We start from the raw sequence: 18,664 nt of genomic DNA on the forward strand, positions 1-18,664 counted from the left end.
CAGAGATGCTCTCTATTACCTGCATCCTCGCTGACGGTGAAAGCCGTGTTGCCCAGGGACACGGTGGAGGCGTCGTTGGGGCCACTAATGAGCACCTTGGCCGATGCCACCCGTCCAATGCGAGCGTTGCTGGAAGCATCTGTCAGGACGATCTCGAACTCCTCCTCTTCTTCATACTCACTGTCATCGATGACCATGACATCACAGGTGGACATGGTGACACCAGGCCCGAATATCACACGGCTGTCAGGAGACAGCCCTCTAGATTTAAAGTCCGAGCCCGATTCTAGAGCATAGAGGCTACTTCCCATAGCTGACTTCGGGACTGTGTAGCAAATTGCAGAAACGATGCTGCTTGAGTCGCCTGAAACACAGACGGTGAGAAAACCAGAGCATTTGAGTGAGTGCGCCACAAATTCTGAAATCTCTGATAATTTGGTAAGCTTGCTTCCCTCTGCCACATTCTATCACTGCTTCTGCTCTGACGCGAACATGAACCCTTCCTGCACTGCAGCTCCTGAAGCCTGTGGGATAAACCACATGAGGCTTTAACATACCCCAGACTCTTCACCCAACAATTTAAAATGGATTTCCTGTTCTGTGAATTTTGTGCTCTGTTAATTCACAAGACTCATTGCTCACCATCTAAGACCACAGTGGGGAGAAAGATAAGAGACATATTTGGTACTTTAAGTAGCAAAGTAATTGTGTCCCGAAGGTAGCGCTCTGAGCACAGTTCACCGCCTTTCTGAATAAACTTCTGCACTTTAATTCCCAGGGAGAAATCAGCTTGTTTAAAAAAAGAAAAACAAAACAAAATAAAACCTGCCTCTCTGTACAAATGACTTCACTTATTAGTGCTGCCATGTCCCTGGAAGACGGCCTGTTCCGGTCCTGGCTTGCCGGCCCAGAGCAATCAATGGGGCTTGCTTGTTTTCCAAGGGGCATCAGCAGGGGTTTGTGCTATCTACGGTATTTGTTACACGAGTACCCAGTCAGCAGATTCCATAGAAAACCTGACATCATCACTTATAAGTCATGTTCGGGCTTTGAATGGGGAGTTAATATCCATGAGTTTTAAGGTTTCAGTATTGCACAATCACAAAAGCACACGATCTTTGTTTTCAATCCCTCAAGCGCTGCCCTTTCTCCCTCACACACGGCTTAGTTCTCATCTGAGCTCTGTACATGACACTCACGCAGGAAAACCTTTAAGTATATTTCTGTCTTCCAAAGCTAAGATGAGAAGCCAGTTCTTACAAACTTCCCTCCTTGACCAAGGCTACTAAATATTTGATAGATGGGGTGATTGATTCAGAATCCTAAACTCATGAATAATTGGCAAGGCCAAATATAACCAGTCTTCCAGTCCCATTAAAGAATAAATGGGAGCGCTAACAACTTGAACTAAGAAGAGAAGCCTCTGTTAGTACTCACTAGAGGTAGGACCGTTAGTAGGGTTGTTCTGGGAATTTAAATACGCTAATACATGTAAAGCGCTTACACACAGAAGTTAATATGACACAAGAGCACTTGGCACATAGAATGAACTCGAAAAATGCTAGCTGTTGTTAGAGCTCCTTGTCACCTTTGGCACCAACAGACCTTTTCTTTCAATAGGTGCAAACAGAAAACCAGCGCTCTCGTTGACCTGGTAGGTCTTCTTATCAAACTCTAAGGTGGGCTCGTCCTCAGTGTCATTGATAATGACCTTCGCCTGGGTGAACTCCCCTAATAGGGCGTATGCTGGCATGCTGAGCTCCACGGTGAAACTCTCCACGTTCTCAAACACGTCATCATCGTTGATGACAATGGTGCAGGACTTGGTATCCTCTCGCTCATCAAACTGCACCTGTCACAAAGCAAATAACAAGGAGTACTACTGTGCCTCAGATTCCCCTGCTCGTCCCCCGAGAGCATCATCGGAAGACAGAGGACCCAAGGCTAATGGCAGAACATTGAATGAAATAGCTGGTCCTTCCACCTCAGCTTCCTGCTGTATCACCTGGAACCCATGGCTACCTCTTCCTACCCATCTACACGTTGGAGCGGCTTTACCGCATACGGACGGCATCTCCTACTATTTGGTGACTGTAGAAGAACATGTTGGTAACTACTTATATCTTGTTTTGTTAATTCATTTGGGATAGCAAGAGTTGTTTGATTGCTCAGGTCCCCCTCTATTTGTGGCAAGTTTACCTGGAAAGATCTTTGAACTTGGAGTGTGAAATTCTGGCCTTAAGCTGGGCTAGTTTGTGAATCTCGACAAATGTCAGATTCTTCATCAGCTAAATAAGAATTTCACACACTTACGTCATATATTTACTGGGAGGACTATAAGACACAATGTATTACGGAAGTGAGAAGTATATTTTAAAGCACTGAACAAAGGTGAAATGTCATCCTTATCACCATCACACGCTGCTTACACAACCAAAACTGACACAGAATCCCAGTGTACTGAATGATGGAGTTTGAAGCCACAGAAAGTTATATTACGAACAAGCCAGACTGAATTTTAACTTTATATTTAACTAAATCCCTTGCCATTAAGATGGGCTAGATCTATAATGTAAATGAATTCAGCCCTTTACAAAACAGAGAATTTATTTTAGAGTCACACAATTGTGAACTTGCACGGATTTATTCTGGTTTTACTGTGCAAGATAAAGACAAAACCTTGAAAAGGAACCAGGGTTATGGATTTACCCAAAACTAAAAGGGTAGGAAACAGGCCTGGACCATACTTTGTATAAACTGAGAGAGCTAAAATGTATAAAATAGTCATAAACCTCTAGGGACACACAAATCTAAAAAATACATAATTTTCATCAGCAGAAAATTACTATCCCATATCTAATCAACTAATCAAATTTAGTTTTACTAAGCTCCCCATTTGAAAACACTCCCAACTAAATGAAACACCCCTAGATCTGTATGTAGTTATAGAACCCACCACCTTTTGTCTTTCCTGAACAAACACCAGTACGAGCTCTTTCTCATTACTTTGCTAAAAGCCTCCTGGGCTTATATGTTCTTTTCTAATTCCTCATTTAAATTTGACCTCAGACAAGCTAAAATTTCTCAAAGACAGAGCCTGCTCCCCTTACAGAGATTTATGCTGTCATAAGAATAGTGAAATTACTTTGCAAAAACATTGAAGAAATAACCTCGTAAGTGCCGGCATTGTCCCATGTGCCAAAGATGACAAACATGGGGTATCCTGCCATAGAGGAGTCGACTGTGCAAGTACTCTTCCTTCCTCTTGTGTTCACTCTCTTCTCTCTGTCTGCTTCGTCCCCATCCCCGTGCTGGTTCCCACCGCTCTGGTGGAGACCTGTCCAGGCACCTCCACCCCAGCGGCTCCCACGGGGACCTCAACACAGCCGCCCCCTCACATCTCAGGCACCTCATGCTTGGCCTGTCCCAAGCACAGTCCAGACCAGCTCCTCTCCAAACCTGCTCCTGGGATGGCGTCCCCCTCCCAGCAAGGGGTGTCACCATCCTTCCCGCTACTGCCCATCTTCTAATCTGCTGTGAAGTCCTATCAGTTCCCACTCATCTGCTCAACCCGCCACTCGTCTCCAGCTCCGCTTCGTAACCGACGTCACGCGCCCACCGTCTCTCACCCAGCCTGTCCCGAGAGCCTCCCGACCACCCCACCCTCTCTCTTCCCTTCCTTCCGCCAGAGAAGACGAGCGGAGAGAAAGGCCTTGGATCCGAAAGGCCCCGTGTAGAGCACCACGCCTCGGAGACCGTTTTTGGTCATGAAGCAACATGTAAAGGCCGAGAAGCTAGACAACCCAACTTCTGCAGTGAAAACTTCCCCGAGGAGTAGACAGACGGGGAAGACCTACGCCCTGTGGGAAGGGAAGGCAGGAAAGTCACTCGAGGAAGGGCGCCAACAGAAAGGGAGGGGCGATACAAACTAGGGAGGCTGCCACACTTGCAACCAGCACGGGGCGGCTGTGGCCGGTGCCTGCTGGCGACCAGCAGTCAGAGGCCCCCTTGCCCACCTACCTGGCCGGCGTACTCCACGTAGTCCTGCTGGCCGCGCTGGGAGCCGACCCTGGAGCTGGAGCTGGCGGTGCCTTGCTCCGTACGACACAGGACGATGGCGTACTGGTTCAGGTTCCCACTCCTCTGCACTGTGACGCTGACAGACCCCGCTGTCTCACTGACGTTGTAGCTAGAAACACACAAAAAGGCGGTCTCGGATAGCCTGGGCTGGGGCTGCGAAGAATCCCCTTGTGGAACGCCTGTCTCTTCGGGTTGATGGTAGTGTCAGGCACCTCAGAGAACAGGACCGTTGGCTTCTCGAAGAAGCCGGGTTATACAGTGGGGAAAGGCGTTCACCTGGGACAGTCACAGCACCGAGGGACCAAGGAGGCTGTGGAGGCGGAATGGAGTCTGCCCCGTTTCAGAGTGAGTTGAAAGAGATTCAGAAGACGGGCAGTGTGAGGAGCTATGCACTCTGTATTTCAAAACACAGAGGAATGATGATCTCTCCCTAGTGTGGTGGAGCAACTAGAACCATGGCTTCTTAGGAAAGACAGCGGCTTGGAAGGCAGCTGATGTCTTCTCTCAGGTGGGAACCGACCGGACTGGAAACGTGCGAGGGAGTCAGGGAGGTGGCGGGGACAAGAAAAGAAGAATGGGGCCTGGGAACAAAGGTGTTCAGACAAACGGAGCTTTGCGACACTGGGGAGTGACAAGGTGCTATAGACTAACCGTGTCCCCCAGATTCACATGTTGAAATCCTACCTCCCATGTGCTGATGCTTGGGAGGTGATTAGGTCATGAGGGAGAGCCCTCGTGAATGGGGTTGGTGCTCTGAGACAAGAGGTCCCACGGAGCTCCCTGGTCCTTCCGCCACGTGCGGACACAAGGGGACGACCCCTGCCTCTGAACCAGGAAGAGGCTCCTCACTAGACACCGAATCTGTCAGCACCTTGATCTAGGGCTTCCCAGCCTCCAGGACTATGAGGAGTAAATTTCTGCTGTTTATAAGCCATCTAGGCTGGGCATTCTGTTAGAACAGCTCAAACAGACTAAGACATAGGGTTAACTTAGCTGCTGCTACGAGTTTGTACTGCTTTGGCAGGTAGTAGACAAACTGTCCATGAGCGACTGGGGCCTGAGCTGGGCCTTGTTTTTCATCACCGAGGCCGAGTATTGGGCTGGGGCTTCTGTCTTGTTGCGGTGAGGGCTGCCAGCAAAGTGCCTCTGATGGGTCAGTCCTCAGTGCCAGCGTTGGGACACTCTGTGCGATTCAGCCCATTAAACATTGGCGGGCTGTCCAGAAAAAGTGATCAGGCTGTCCACTTATTTAATTGTTAAGGAGATACAAACAAGAGGGAAATACCAGCAAAATGTGTGTGTGTGTGTGTGTGTGTGTGTGTGTCTATACATCTATAGACATACATATATAGACATGCATATATAGACATACACACACACACACACACACACACACACACTGAATATAATATTCCACTAAATTCTCTGAGTCTGTGTAAGAGTGGACAGCCCAGGTCTAGGGCACATGAAATCAAGTTTGTATGTTATCCCCCGACCTCCATTCCAATGTCCATCTGAATTATCATGAACTTGCTTTCTTAGAATAGTGAGTCTCTGAAATGTAGACTTAAAGAGTTATTTGCTCCACAAAATTATCATCCTAGTCATAACGTGACCCATGAAATCAGTACTGTGCTTGCCTACCTTTACCAAAACTGGGTCTGTCTGCCCCTCAACACCCTCCCCCCAACCCAAAGACTACAAAAACACCTTAGAGAGTATCTATATTAAGCTATGACTCTGTCCCAAAGGACATATAGTCCTATGAACACCAAAGGAGCTAGGGGAGAACAGGAGCCCGAGAACAGAGAAGCTAGAGGCCCGGCCCAGACGCTCTTATCATGCGGCGGTGACTACTTTCAGCCAGTATTGATTGTGTATTTCGTTTCTTATCAGTTCTACTGGATTACCTTTGAAAACCTGAAGCAAAACACTTGTAGGAGACGCAGTACAGCACAATGGTTAAGATCATTGAGTTTCACTCTTAGTTTCACTGCTTATTAGCTATGTGACTTCGGGTCAATTAGTTAACCTCTCTCCGTCTCCATTGCTTTGTTCTTGCGGGGACAACAGCACCGCTTCCCAATTGCAAGTATTAAACAAGACGATATATGTCAAGTGCCTGGTACGTTTAGTATTAAAAAACATTTGATGACATTAATTATTTTTATTATCATTATCTCCTGCCGCCACCACCATCCGATGGCCAGAGCAGACACCCACGTATTTCGATCTGATCTCCTCCGCTTGCCTGATACACTTCTCAAGAACAAACACCAACAACCCTTGTACCTGGTGTATTTAAAGCTGATGAGGGACCACTGGACATGGAAGACATTGTCGCTGACCACATTGGGTTTACTGTCCTTCACCAGAAACTGAAAACTATCCATCATCTCACGGATCTTCTCCTCGTGTAACACGTAACGGATCAATCCCAAGTTCACATCCTCTGTGAGAAAAAACACAGTATGAATTTACCCAGGGAGGGAAAGACTGCCTCATAGATTACATGCTGACATACCCAGCTTATTCTTCTAATGGGCTGAAGACAGAACTTAATTTCCCAGGAACCAAAAGTGATAGTAGCCTTAAAAATAAATAAGTGTGTCTGCCAGATTTTAAAATAAAACCCCATAGCTCCGTGTGACAAAGAGCTGTCTTTATCCAGGAAATACCGCGATGCTGTTGTAAAATAAGAATCCCAGGATCATGGCAAAAAAGTACCTTAATGAGTCTCTCTGGAATTCTAAAGGCAAATCTGAGAGCTGGCAAAGAGTCTTTGACTCCATCCTTTGGGCGCACATGCTCACCCTCACCCCTACTTCTTTCTAAATAAAGTTCTTTGAAGGTATGTGCTACTATGGGAAGCTGGGGTCGAATTAAAACAGCCTGCACACATGGCACCTATCGAAGTTTCTCTTCTAGGAGAAAACATAAGACTGGGAACAGGGAGACAAGAGAAATACGGTGCATGAGTTGTAAGGGGCAGTTTTTGCAATGACTGTTCAAGGTCAGGTCCATCCTCAAAAGAAGCCTGCAAGAGTCTGACATGCTTATAAGACTACTAAAATACAGGGATGCCTGGGTGCTCAGTCAGGTCATGATCCCAGGGTCCTGGGATCGAGTCCCGCATCGGGCTCCTTGCCCAGTGGGCAGCCTGCTCTCTCTCTGCCTCTGCCTGCACTTCTGCCTGCTTGTGCATGTCTCTGAAAAATAAATCAATAAAATCTTAAAAAAAAAAAGACTACTAAAATACAAAATGGTCCACTTGATGTGATTCAAAATAGGAAAATATTTCTGTTGAGTAATGCACCCCTGTTGATTTTAATTTCTTTGCTGAGGACTTAAGAAACCCATGACCCTTCGAGAACAAAATTAAGCCACAAAGGATCACAGATATTTCATCAAGTACGGTTGTTGTTTTTGTTCTTTGTTTTGAAAGAAAACCAAGCATGTTGCATGCTTGAAACTAATTGAACATTGGTGTCAACCGTGCTTCAGTTAAAAAAAGAAGAAGAAAACCAATCAACCTCACGGGATCTTTCCACTAACTCTCCCCCAAACCTAAAACAAATCTGGGAACTGAGCAAGCATGGTAAAGACAATTTTGTTTTCCTTTTGCCATAACTGAGAATATTAGGAAAAAGAAATCAGGAAAAGTAAAAATCCAAAGTTGGATGGTTAGACACTAAATGATCTATTTGTTTGCAAATAAATGACTTGAGGGTAAGTAGCTGGAAGTGGTTGTGAGAAACATCTGGAAGGCGGGGAAAGTTAGCGGCGATTTCTCCCGTCTCTCGGCTCCCATCTCCGGTTCTCCTCACCCTGTGTGAAGGTGACAGCAGCTCTGTCCGGCTGTAGCTTGTTCTCCACGTAGCCGTGTTTGGGGCCAGCTGTTATCTCATAGACGAGGTGCTGGTCCTCTGTGTCTGGGTCCATGGTCAGCAGTTCCTTCTTGGTGATCAAGTTGGTTGCCTGGAATAGAAACCCATTAAATTTAATTCCTGATGTGGGAATAAAGCCAGACCGAGACCCTCTGACTCCGAATTAATTCAGTTCAACAATGATTTACGGAGTGCATTTACTGCATGGAAAACTCTGCCAGGATGGAAGAGACCACGAGGACTGCCGCCGTCTCAGCCTCTGGCCTTGGGATGCTCACACTTGACTGGAAAAGAACGGCTCCCGAGCCGGGGCGTTGTGGCAAGAGCTGTCATGGGAGATACAAAGAGGACTGTACCCTTCTGGGGGTGCGAGACATGAATGCCATCGGGATAGGAGGAGGGATCTGAGGGGGCGGATTTGAGTTTGGCCTTTAAGGAAGGTTTGAACTTTGGAAATAATGATAAAATACAGGGAATGTGGCCATGTTATAGCCCATCACAATTCTTGAAATTGAGTAAGATAGATATATGATACCCCAATATTGCCCAAATATACTGGCTAAACTGTAAGTCACTCACTCACTCATTCATTCATTCAATAAACATTTAGTATGAGTAAAATGGTCTGAAAGAAAAAGGGGGTGGTCAACAGTATTAAATAATAATAGATCTAGTAAGGGGCACCTGCGTGGCTCAGTGGGTTGAGCCTCTGCCTTCGGCTCAGGTCATGATCCCAGGGTCCTGGGATGGAGCCCCGCATTGGGCTCTCTGCTCTGTGGAGAGCCTGCTTCCTCCTGTCTCTGCCTGCCTCTCTGCCTGCTGTGATCTCTCTATCTCTGTCAAATAAGTAAATAAAATATTTTAAAAAAAATAATGGATCTAGTAAAACAAGCACAGGTGTGTGACCTTTGGACTTGGCAAAATAAAGGTCATTATTGACTTTGGTTAAGAGTCATTGCGGTAGGATAGAAGGGAGAAGAAAACCATCTGGAGAATGTTGAGAAGAGAAGGGGGTGGTTCTGAATATGAGGAAGAAAACCAAACAAGGGATGAGAGGAAGCTGTAGTAAGTTAAAAAACCCCAAGCAGTTCTATAGAAAGCTACAGCATAGCAGCTGCTCACACAGACGACTGATCAGCTCCATGGAGATGAGCAAATCCATATCCTACAGGGAATACCCCTCACAAAAGAAAAATCAGCTCTTGAGCTGAAGAAGTGTGTGTGTTTGGGTGAGGATGCGGATTTAATGCTTGACAGGTCACCTGGTAAGAATCATGGCTTACCTTAAAATGACAAACTTGGGATTTAGGAGCAGAAAGGAATTTCTTTTTTTTTTTTTTTTTAAAGATTTTATTTATTTATTTGACAGAAGGAGATCACAAGTAGGCAGAGAGGCAGGCAGAGAGAGAGAGAGAGAGAGAGAGAGAGAGAGAGAAGCAGGCTTCCTGCGGAGCAGAGAGCCGGATGCGGGGCTCGATCCCAGGACCCTGAGATCATGACCCGAGCCGAAGGCAGCAGCCCAAACCACTGAGCCACCCAGGTGCCCCCAGAAAGGAATTTCTAAACTAGAAGCCCTCTGAGGATACTCACCTACCAAATACCCACTTCTTTCCCATCTATGGAAAATTCCAGATATTCCCCGAAACCCATCCTCCCCTTCTTCTAGTTAACAAACTTCTAGCTAAGCCAGCGAGAGACTCTATTCCCAGCCTCTCCGATGCAACAGACGGAGCCATAGAACCAAATTCTTGCCAGAATAATGTGAGCACAAGTGATGTGTTTCATTTCTGTATCACCTGCTTCAAACGAAGTTCCCTGCCCTCTGCTTCCCTGTTCTCTTCTTCCCATGGGCGGGAGCCTCGAGGAGCCGCCAAGGAATGTAGACTCTGCTGTTCAACAGCAGCAACCCAGGGACGTCAGAATAGTGAGACAGAAGGAATCTGGTCTCTGAAAGGTCATGCAGAGCCCGGGACTGCCGGCTTACTGCCACCACATATGTGAGAGAAAAAACAAACGTGTACCTTGTTCGAGCTTCTGTCTTTTGGGGGTCATTTTGTAAGAACATCTCAAACTATATACAGTCCTAACCAAACTCATGGAGCTGGCCCGTCTTAGGAATATCAGGTCCCTTAGGGAGGGGTAAACACGAGTCCAACTGAGCTTCTATCTCCATGTGGTCACCAGTCAGGACTTAGCCCACATTGGTTCCCGTGAGTGTGGCAGACGGACAGGCCTTACCTTGCCATCCATGTACTCCAGCCACTGGAGCCCCAGGTTGGCGACAATTCGAGGAGTGCCATCGTCCACTGGGAGGATGTCTACTTGGAAATGCTGAGGAGCCGCTGTCTTAACCTGTGAGGGAAGCCAAAAGAGAAAAGTCATCACTCAAGGACGTCGGAAATACGTCATGCCCTTCCACATCCAAAGCCGGATCTCCCGACATCCGTTGGCACCTCCGAATGGGCAGCCATGCCAGTGTCCTTGCTTATCACCCTTGGCATGGGGCACAAAGAACGCTGATGGGTCAAGTGGGGACAACGTGAGAAGCAAAGGTGACTTTCACACACCCACGCGCATTCCTTAGTTGGGTTCAATATTGCCCGGAGGTGAAACAGCAAACAGTATTTTCCTTTCAATAACTCTTGCCTAAATTTTCAGGAGCGGTAGACTGATCTGACCATTCCCAGGCTAATGTCAACAGCTCCAGGGGGGAGTCTGCCAGGTGTGAGCAGAAATTCCAGGGGAGGATATTTTCTTTCCTTTTCTTTTTTTTCCGCGAGAGAACTGTCCATATGGGGGGGAGGGGCAGAGGAAGCATCTGTGGGACCAGTGAAAAGAACCTGGTCTAGAATTCCATTCTCATGCAGACACATGTGCGTGCGCGCGTGCACACACACACACACACACACACACACACACACACACACACACACGGCATGTATGTGACGAGTCCGGCCCAGAACCTCTGTTTCTGGGAGATTAGGCACGCGCCAGCACGCAGGGCAGCGAGATGCCGGCTTCTCGGTCTTCAGCAACCCTTCTAAATAATTTCCACTTCAAAAATACTACAGTCCCTCTGGAGACCCACCACGACCTTTTATGTTTACCAGAGAGGAAGCCCTTTTGCTGATTCATCCTGAAATCTCTCCTCTCTTCTGAAAGTCAAATGAAGGAAGGAGCAGCCACGGTTCAGAAGAGACAAAATAAAAACGATGAGCTGCCAGGTGGTGAAGCCGTGCGGACACCAGGATGGCCGGAGATCCCAAGAGCCGTCTCACGGACACCGGGGCCAGCAGAGAATGCCGGTTCGGACGGTCGCTGGAGGATGCGGCCGATCTCGCATGCAGGAACGCAATCGTTCCCAGTCAGCATCCGGCTAGGAAAGGACCGCCCTGGGCCGAGGGGCTGACCCTTCTGGGGTCCAGAAACACAGCAGGGCGGGAGCGCTTGCTCAGCCACACTGCTTCGGAGCGAGACATAGACGTGCGAGTGCGGGCGGTCCCCGGGCCCACCTGTCACCGCAGGCGCCGTTGTTGCCAGAGGAGGGCGAGGACCCCCAGAGACCCGGCTGAGGAGGGAAGCCGCGAGGAAAAACGGTGGGGATGGGGATGGAGAGGCCGCCTTCAAGTTTCTTCCGGACGCCTGAACCTTGGAAGGGAGGGATTCTCTTAGGGAAGGAAAGCTCTGACGAAAACGGCAGGAGCTCAGGGGAAAAACCGCTTCACCTGTTTCACCAGCGGGTCCCAAAAGGACGACAGGGGTGGTGACCTATGACGGTATGACAGCCGGAGCCCTACGTTGCCTGTGTAAGGCACTGGGCCAAGTGCTCAACGAGCAGCAGAACGACAGACACCCTCCCCCCCCCACTTTGCAGACATCTCAGCCAGTTCGTGCGAAAACCAGAATTTCAATCAGTGTCTCTCAGAGGCGAAAGCCGTACTCCTAACCAGGTTGTTCTTCATGAGACTGAAAAACTCTGGCTGGCTGAGGGCACACGTAAAAGAGAAAGACAATCTGGAATCCTTTGAGATTAGCTACTCGAATTAGATGAAAGAAAGCTGAAACGCGTCAACGCTGGGCCAAAGGGACAGAGAAACAATGACCGTCACAGGAACAATCCCTGTCACCCTTCGTCGTGACCTTTGATCCTTAGACTGACTGAAGCTGGTGACTGCTGTGGTACCCATTTCACAGATGTAAAGCTGAGGCTTCGGAAACTTAACCAGCTTGCCCAGGCCCGATGAGAGACAGAATAAAACAATGCTGTTCCCGCCTGAGAAATGCCCCGTTCGGCTTCCGGACGACCTCCGGCGCACTCGGCCTCTCTCCCCGCCGGCGGCGCCTCACCTCTTTCCCTCCTTCCTCAACGATAAAGAAGGGGTTTGTCCCGTCCGCCACGGTGAAGGTGAACCGGTCTCTGAGGGAGCTGCTGCCGTCGTGGCTGTAGCTAACCCGCTTCTGGTAGATGTCTTCCATGGTGAAGGTGGACGCGGGCCAGAAGCGCTGCCCGTTGCTGGTCCGCTCGACGGTGCCGTGCTGCGGGGGCTGCACAAGGCTGAACGTGACCGACTCGGCCTGTCCAGGAGGAGAAGGGAAGTTCGTGACAGAAACCAGATTTGTTTGGATTCGAAGATTTATTTATTTATTTGGCGGGCAGGGGAGGGGCAGAGGGCGAGAAGCCTCACGCGGGCCCCCTGCTGGGCGTCGAGCCCAACCTCGGCCTCGATCCCACAATCCCGCGACCCTGACCTGAGCCAAAACCAAGAGTCGGATGCTCGACGGCCTGAGCCAGCTGGCGCCCCAAACCACACTTGTGCGGGACGGCCAGCGGGCAGTCAAGGGTGGTCAGACCCAAAGACGTTTATGAAGTAAGAATTGCATTTTCTTCAGACATACCAAAAATAAAACTGAGGAGAGAAACTATTGGGTATTACACTTGAACTTACGTTCTGGTGCCTTCTGGGGTGAGACTAAGACATTCAAATTTGTCTTTTAGGGGTCATAGGGGAAAACCTGAATTTTTTACCTCTGCTAGGGCAACGGGAGCTAGACCTTTTATAACTACTCATTTCCTTCCCAACTCCACCCCACCCCCAGCACTTTTCCAAAATTCTCAAATATAGAATCCCATATGCATCAAACAGAAGCTAATTTCCCATTTCTAATTGCAGCTTCGAGGGTGAGACACAGAAGGAAAAATAAAAGATGTAGAAAACCACGCTCAAGCCTTCCCAGTGACTTGCCACCGACCTCGAATAAAATGCAAAGACCTGACCTGGGCCAGCGAGGCCTTCCTCCGCGACCTGGCGGCAGGGTTCTGCTCTGCCTGCCTTCTTTCCCCTGCTTGCTCCCCGGGCCTCTTTGCTCGTTTGTTGTGACTCCAAGGTTCCAAGCACACTTGACCACAGGGCCTTTGTGCTCCTGGTTTTGCTCCGAGAGTAACTCAGATAACTGCATCGCTTGCTTCCACTTCATGTTATTTCTGCTCGACTATCACTCCTCAGAGACTTGTCCGGCCATCCGTCTACAATATCGCACCCCCAGCCTCCACCTCCTTTACCTTGCTTTGTCTTTTAATTCACAGCCCTCACCATCTCCGACACAGTATTACATGTTCTTTCTTGACGGTTCCCCTAACCGAAGGCTGAAAACTCCCTAAGGCTGGAGCTGGGGTTGATCACAGCCTCCCCTTAGCATCTGGAGCGCAGGCTGGCACGTACCAGGTGACCAGTGTTTTGAGAAGAAGTGACAGATCGAGTGCGGCGCAGGGAAGGGGAAGAGAATGACGGACACGGCGCTGACCCGTGGTGAGAGCGAAGTCAGGCCTAAGGTTAGACTCCGGAAGCATCGCGAGGATAAGAGTTCCGTCTCTACGTGCCCTGTTTTACTGAATAAAGCCTACTTCTTGGAGGAAGTGCACATTGCAATATTCCATGGTCATTCAGAGAAGTCTGAATGAAGGAGATAAATGGTAGGAAAAATGAATAGGTGCCCCAAACCCTTGCTTGCTTCAATAAGAAAGAATAAAAAAACTGGCTGAAAGGTCATCTAATTTTCTATGAATCACGTAAAAAACAATCAGCATGTTAAGGGATTGCTCCCGGTAATCAGGGGAGAGAATGAATGTATCTCGGAGTTCAGAAAGGATTTAAAAACAATTTGATCTCAAGTATATTAGCTTCTCTTTTCCAGAAGGCCACAGTGTCCTCTGATTTCTAACCTCTCAAGGATGCTTGCACTAACCTCGCTACTCTGCCCTACCCCCGGGACACAGATTCCCAGTGTGACAGATCAGCCCTCATGCAGCCACCGAACCGAGGGGATTGCTTTTACCTCCGTGTCTGCATCCACCGCCTTGAGCTCAAACTCGGTGATGGTCTTCCTCACGCCCTCCTGTACCTGCAGGCCCAGGTTCCGTACAACAGGGAGCGAATCGTCCACAGGGCGTATGGTGATGTGGAAAGTCTGGGTCACCTAAACGGCAGAAAGTGCAGGTGGGACACCCGTCCCCTGCACCCACCTAAGCAGAAGGTAGGTGCTCTCTCTGCACTATTTTCGGGTGAGAGCAGGGGGGAGTGAAGCTCGCAGAGTTGCTTTGCACACTCCCTTCAACGAAGACTTCCGAATCAGAACCCGTTCCCTGAGGAGACGGAGTGCCTTGCCTACCTCACTGATGCCATCGGAGAGCGTAAAGTCGAAGGCGTCGGAGTGTTTCTCGGTGTCGCTGGAGTGGACGTACTGAATGCTGCGTGAAGTCAGGTCGGCTTGAGTAAAGGAACGGACCTGGGTACCTAGCAGAAGGGGAAGCGAGAACCAGAGGAAGGATGTCCAAACGCTAGCCATACTTCTAATGCCAGAGAAATGCCGTACTCTCACCAGACGGAGCCCTTGTATCTCGTTTATAGCATTTATGTGCTTCTCTGAGAACCTGTGCTAGAGTCCTGTGTGTACCTTCTTCCCTACCACAGCGTATGTTCCGTGGGAGCACGTGTTAACTTAACTATCTGGCTTCTGCTATGCGCCAAGCCAACAGCAGGTGCTCAATAAATGTTCCTCTCCTTTCTCTGGGGGTTTATGTGTGCAGGTCAAATCTGTGAAACACAGAGCCATTGCCTTAGTCTCCGAACTCCTCTCTGCTAAGTTTTATACGCCCCCATGGCCTCATAGTCCTTTCTGGAAACCTATCCTAATTTTTAATATTGTGGGAGGGTTTTGCTTTCGAACACTGGAGTCTTGGGCTTGGCTACACATAAGCTTTTCTCTGTGACTGGTGAGCCTGGCATCCGTGACGTCATTGGATATTCTGCAAGGTCCCTTTCATCTCTCTGGTCCATGATTTCCAGCTTCTCATACACCACCTGGGCCAGGCTGGCAGTTACAAAACCTTACTGCCTGACTGTGGGGCAGGCGCGATCATTCTACCTCAACTCTCACGTGACCTAGAACACCAGCATCCTTTCATAACACGATAAAGAGGATGCACGTTACATTTTTTTCAGACTTGTTTTAAAAGTTAAAAAAAAAAAAACTCAAGTGATTTTTAGATAATGTCAACATAGCTCACAAATGAGTAACATCTTATGTTTTCAATGTCCCGCAACATTTAGCAAAACAGCCCAGAATTCTTGCTTCTATCTTAGGGCTTCTGTGGCTCATGGTCTGTGCCAGCCAAGACTGAGACAAAACCACATCTTTAATTCCTTCAGTGAAAATTCCCTCTTTCCGATGCTGGGTGTTGGATTATTAATCCCTTGAATCTAGTCCTTTGGTTTGGTCCTGAAATTCATTTGCTGCTTCCTGGGACATATTATATGTTACTGTTAATCCTGGCAAAACCAGTCTGGCTTTTCAGTTAAAACAAACAAACAAAAAAACAAACAGAGATTCCACTTTGATTGTTTTACATTTAACTGGGACATCAATATCACTGACTTTATCTTTCCTAAAAAAAAAAAAAATCAACCCGCATGGTTTACATTTGCAACTCTCTTTATCATCTGAAATTTGTCACCTAGATACAACAGCCTTCTGCATATTGGGGCATTATTTTCTTTTGACGAGGAGGCATCTGATATTTCTGTGCTTGCTACCTCAGCTGTTGACAGGCAAGAAATGCGGCCCCTGTCTTAACGCTTTGTCTTGTGGGTCTAGACGGAAATCCATACATTCTTTAAAAATTTAATAACTTCGGACTGTCTGCACTGAGAAATTTAAATCTCTTTCCCTGCTGTGAATCTATCCCCACAGCTCATGGGGAAACACTTGCCTGGAGTCTCCCAGTCAACTGGTCACCCACTTCCCTGCTCCCTTTACACGCACTGTTAGTCTGAGAGTGATTAAGAAACGTGATAGATTTTTCCTTCTTGGAAAGCAAGGTTGGGAATGATCTTTTCCTAACATTTCTAATCGAGAAGAAACTGACATATAATAAATTGCCATATTTAAAGTGCACAATTTCATGAGCTTTGGCACACCCGTGAAACCACCACCTTAATCAGCATAGAAAACATATCCATCAACCCCCAAATTTCCTGACACTCTCTAATTCTTCCATTCTTCCCTTCCTTGTCCCCTACCCGATCCCAAAGCAACAAAGCAATTATTTTCTGTAACTATAGATTGGTGGGATTTTTTGTAATTATTTTCAAATAGAATCATAGAATATATACTATTTTATGCATGCTTTCACTTAACATAATTATTTTGAGTTTTACCCATATTGCAGCATGCCTGAATAATTTTTTTCTTTTTTATTGCTGAATAGTATTCGATCGTACGGCTGTGTCATACAACCAATGTGTCAAACAAATGACGTGTTTGTTTCTCCACTCACCTGTTGTTGGACATTTAGGTCATTCCTTGTTTTGTGCTATTGCAAATAAAGCTACTATGATCCTTCGTGCCCAAGTCTTGGTATGGGCATAAGTTTTTATTCTTGGATAAATCTCTAAGAGTGGAATGGTGGAACTATATGTTAGGTACCTGCTCTACCATCTCGGAAATTGCAAACGAAGTGGGTTTTTAGAACTATTTGATAAATATAGATTTTATATTTTGTATAATTACAAATATAAATTTTTATAATTTTTATAAATTTAAATTATATATTTTTATAAATATATAAATATATTTTTATATTTTAGAAATATAAATTTATATTTTTAATTTTATAAATATATATTTTAAATATAAAATATATATAAAATATTAAATTTATATTTATATATAAATACAAATTTTATATATAAATATTTATATATAAATTTTATATTTATAACATATTTTTCTATTTTTCTATTTCCACTAGCAGCATATGAGAGCTCTAGGCTTGATCTTCCCAGTTCAACCGAGCCAACACTGAGCCAACACTGAGCACCTACCATGTGCGGAACACTGTTTCAGGCTTGCTTATACATACTGAGTTTTCTCTTTTAACGGTTCTGGGAGGTCATGGTTGGCATATTTCCATTTTTCTATATTGTGACACGAGTAAAATTAGAAAAGCAGTGTGACCTACTCAGAGTCTCACACAGCGAGTATGAGGGCACCACCAGGGTGAAACGCAAGGTTGTCCAGCTCCAAAGTTAACGCTTCCCAGGAATACTCTTCGTACAACTCATCTAACCTTTTCAGGCTGGGCAAGGAGCCTCTTGGATTTTACTCTTATCCTTTAATTTTTTTTTCAATATGAGAGTAACACCTGCCTATTAAAGAGAACGTGAAAAACCCAGAAATGTGGTAAAGAATCCCAAAGCCACTCACGGATCCACCCTGAACTATCACCATCGTGATTTTTTTTTTTTTAAAGATTTTATTTATTTATTTGACAGACAGAGATCACAAGTAGGCAGAGAGGCAGGCAGAGAGAGAGAGAGAGAGAGAGAGAGAGAGGGAAGCAGGCTTCCCGCGGAGCAGAGAGCCCCATGCGGGGCTCGATCCCAGGACCCTGAGATCATGACCCGAGCCGAAGGCAGCAGCCCAAACCACTGAGCCACCCAGGCGCCCCCATCGTGATATTTTTAATTGAATTGTTTCTTCTAGAATACTTTTTTGGCTGTAGCATTTTTCTTGTCTGAAGTACTGATTTTGATGGGGTATTTAATATGATCGCTTGAGTGATGTCCCTGACTTTGTGCTCGAGGGTGAGGAGGGCCACGGCCTCCACAAAGAAGCTTCAAGAGGACGGACTCCTGCTGTTTCGTCAGCCCTGGGCACCTGCAGCGGCGCTGGCACACAGTAGGCGCTCACGACATGCTTGGTAAACGAACCCAGCTGGTTGCTCTCGAAGAGGTCCCACCGAGCACAGATTCTCCGTCTCTGCAAACTTAAATAAATATTCGAGCCTTTGCTCATTGGGCATCAGAAGACGTAAGCTGCTCACGGCCAAGACGGCGTCGCCCCGCCTGCCTGTGAGGGCAGGTCGCTACCCTTCGAAACATCCTGGAGGACTTGCGTGGCACCGAGGACACTGTCCCTTAGGAGCCTGCCGGCTGAGCCCCGCGTCCTCGGAGCCGCACACCGACCCTGTCCGGGCTTCAGCCCCGTGGCGGGCGGCCCGTCGGAGAAGGCTCAGTCCGGGTGAGGGAAGCGTGCGCGGAGGCCGCAGCCTGAAGGATCTGCTTCCCAGCAGGCCGGGAGGCCACTGCCTCGGCCTTCCTGCGTCCCGCAGAGCCGGGGACGGCGCCCTGCACGCGGCC

General features: G+C 47.5%; 1 protein-coding gene across 5 annotated transcripts in view; it reads right to left on the reverse strand.

The window, feature by feature from the left end:
- The window catches only part of FRAS1 (Fraser extracellular matrix complex subunit 1), a 409,483-nt gene that overhangs the window by 52,427 nt on the left and 338,392 nt on the right, over positions 1-18,664 (reverse strand). For 4 of the 5 annotated variants that reach the window (XM_082726544.1, XM_082726546.1, XM_082726543.1 and 1 more), the window contains 9 exons: positions 14,634-14,758; positions 14,301-14,441; positions 12,315-12,542; positions 10,206-10,319; positions 7,908-8,058; positions 6,373-6,532; positions 4,021-4,189; positions 1,606-1,852; positions 20-364 (listed from right to left, as the gene is read on the reverse strand). In XM_082726544.1, coding sequence (XP_082582670.1) covers positions 20-364; positions 1,606-1,852; positions 4,021-4,189; positions 6,373-6,532; positions 7,908-8,058; positions 10,206-10,319; positions 12,315-12,542; positions 14,301-14,441; positions 14,634-14,758 — 1,680 coding nt within the window. The remainder of the gene's footprint in view (positions 1-19; positions 365-1,605; positions 1,853-4,020; positions 4,190-6,372; positions 6,533-7,907; positions 8,059-10,205; positions 10,320-12,314; positions 12,543-14,300; positions 14,442-14,633; positions 14,759-18,664) is intronic. The other variant, XM_082726545.1, reaches the window with a different exon arrangement.

The sequence above is a fragment of the Mustela nivalis genome, assembly GCF_964662115.1.
Source record: "Mustela nivalis genome assembly, chromosome: 4".
NCBI classification, from domain to species: domain Eukaryota; kingdom Metazoa; phylum Chordata; class Mammalia; order Carnivora; family Mustelidae; genus Mustela; species Mustela nivalis.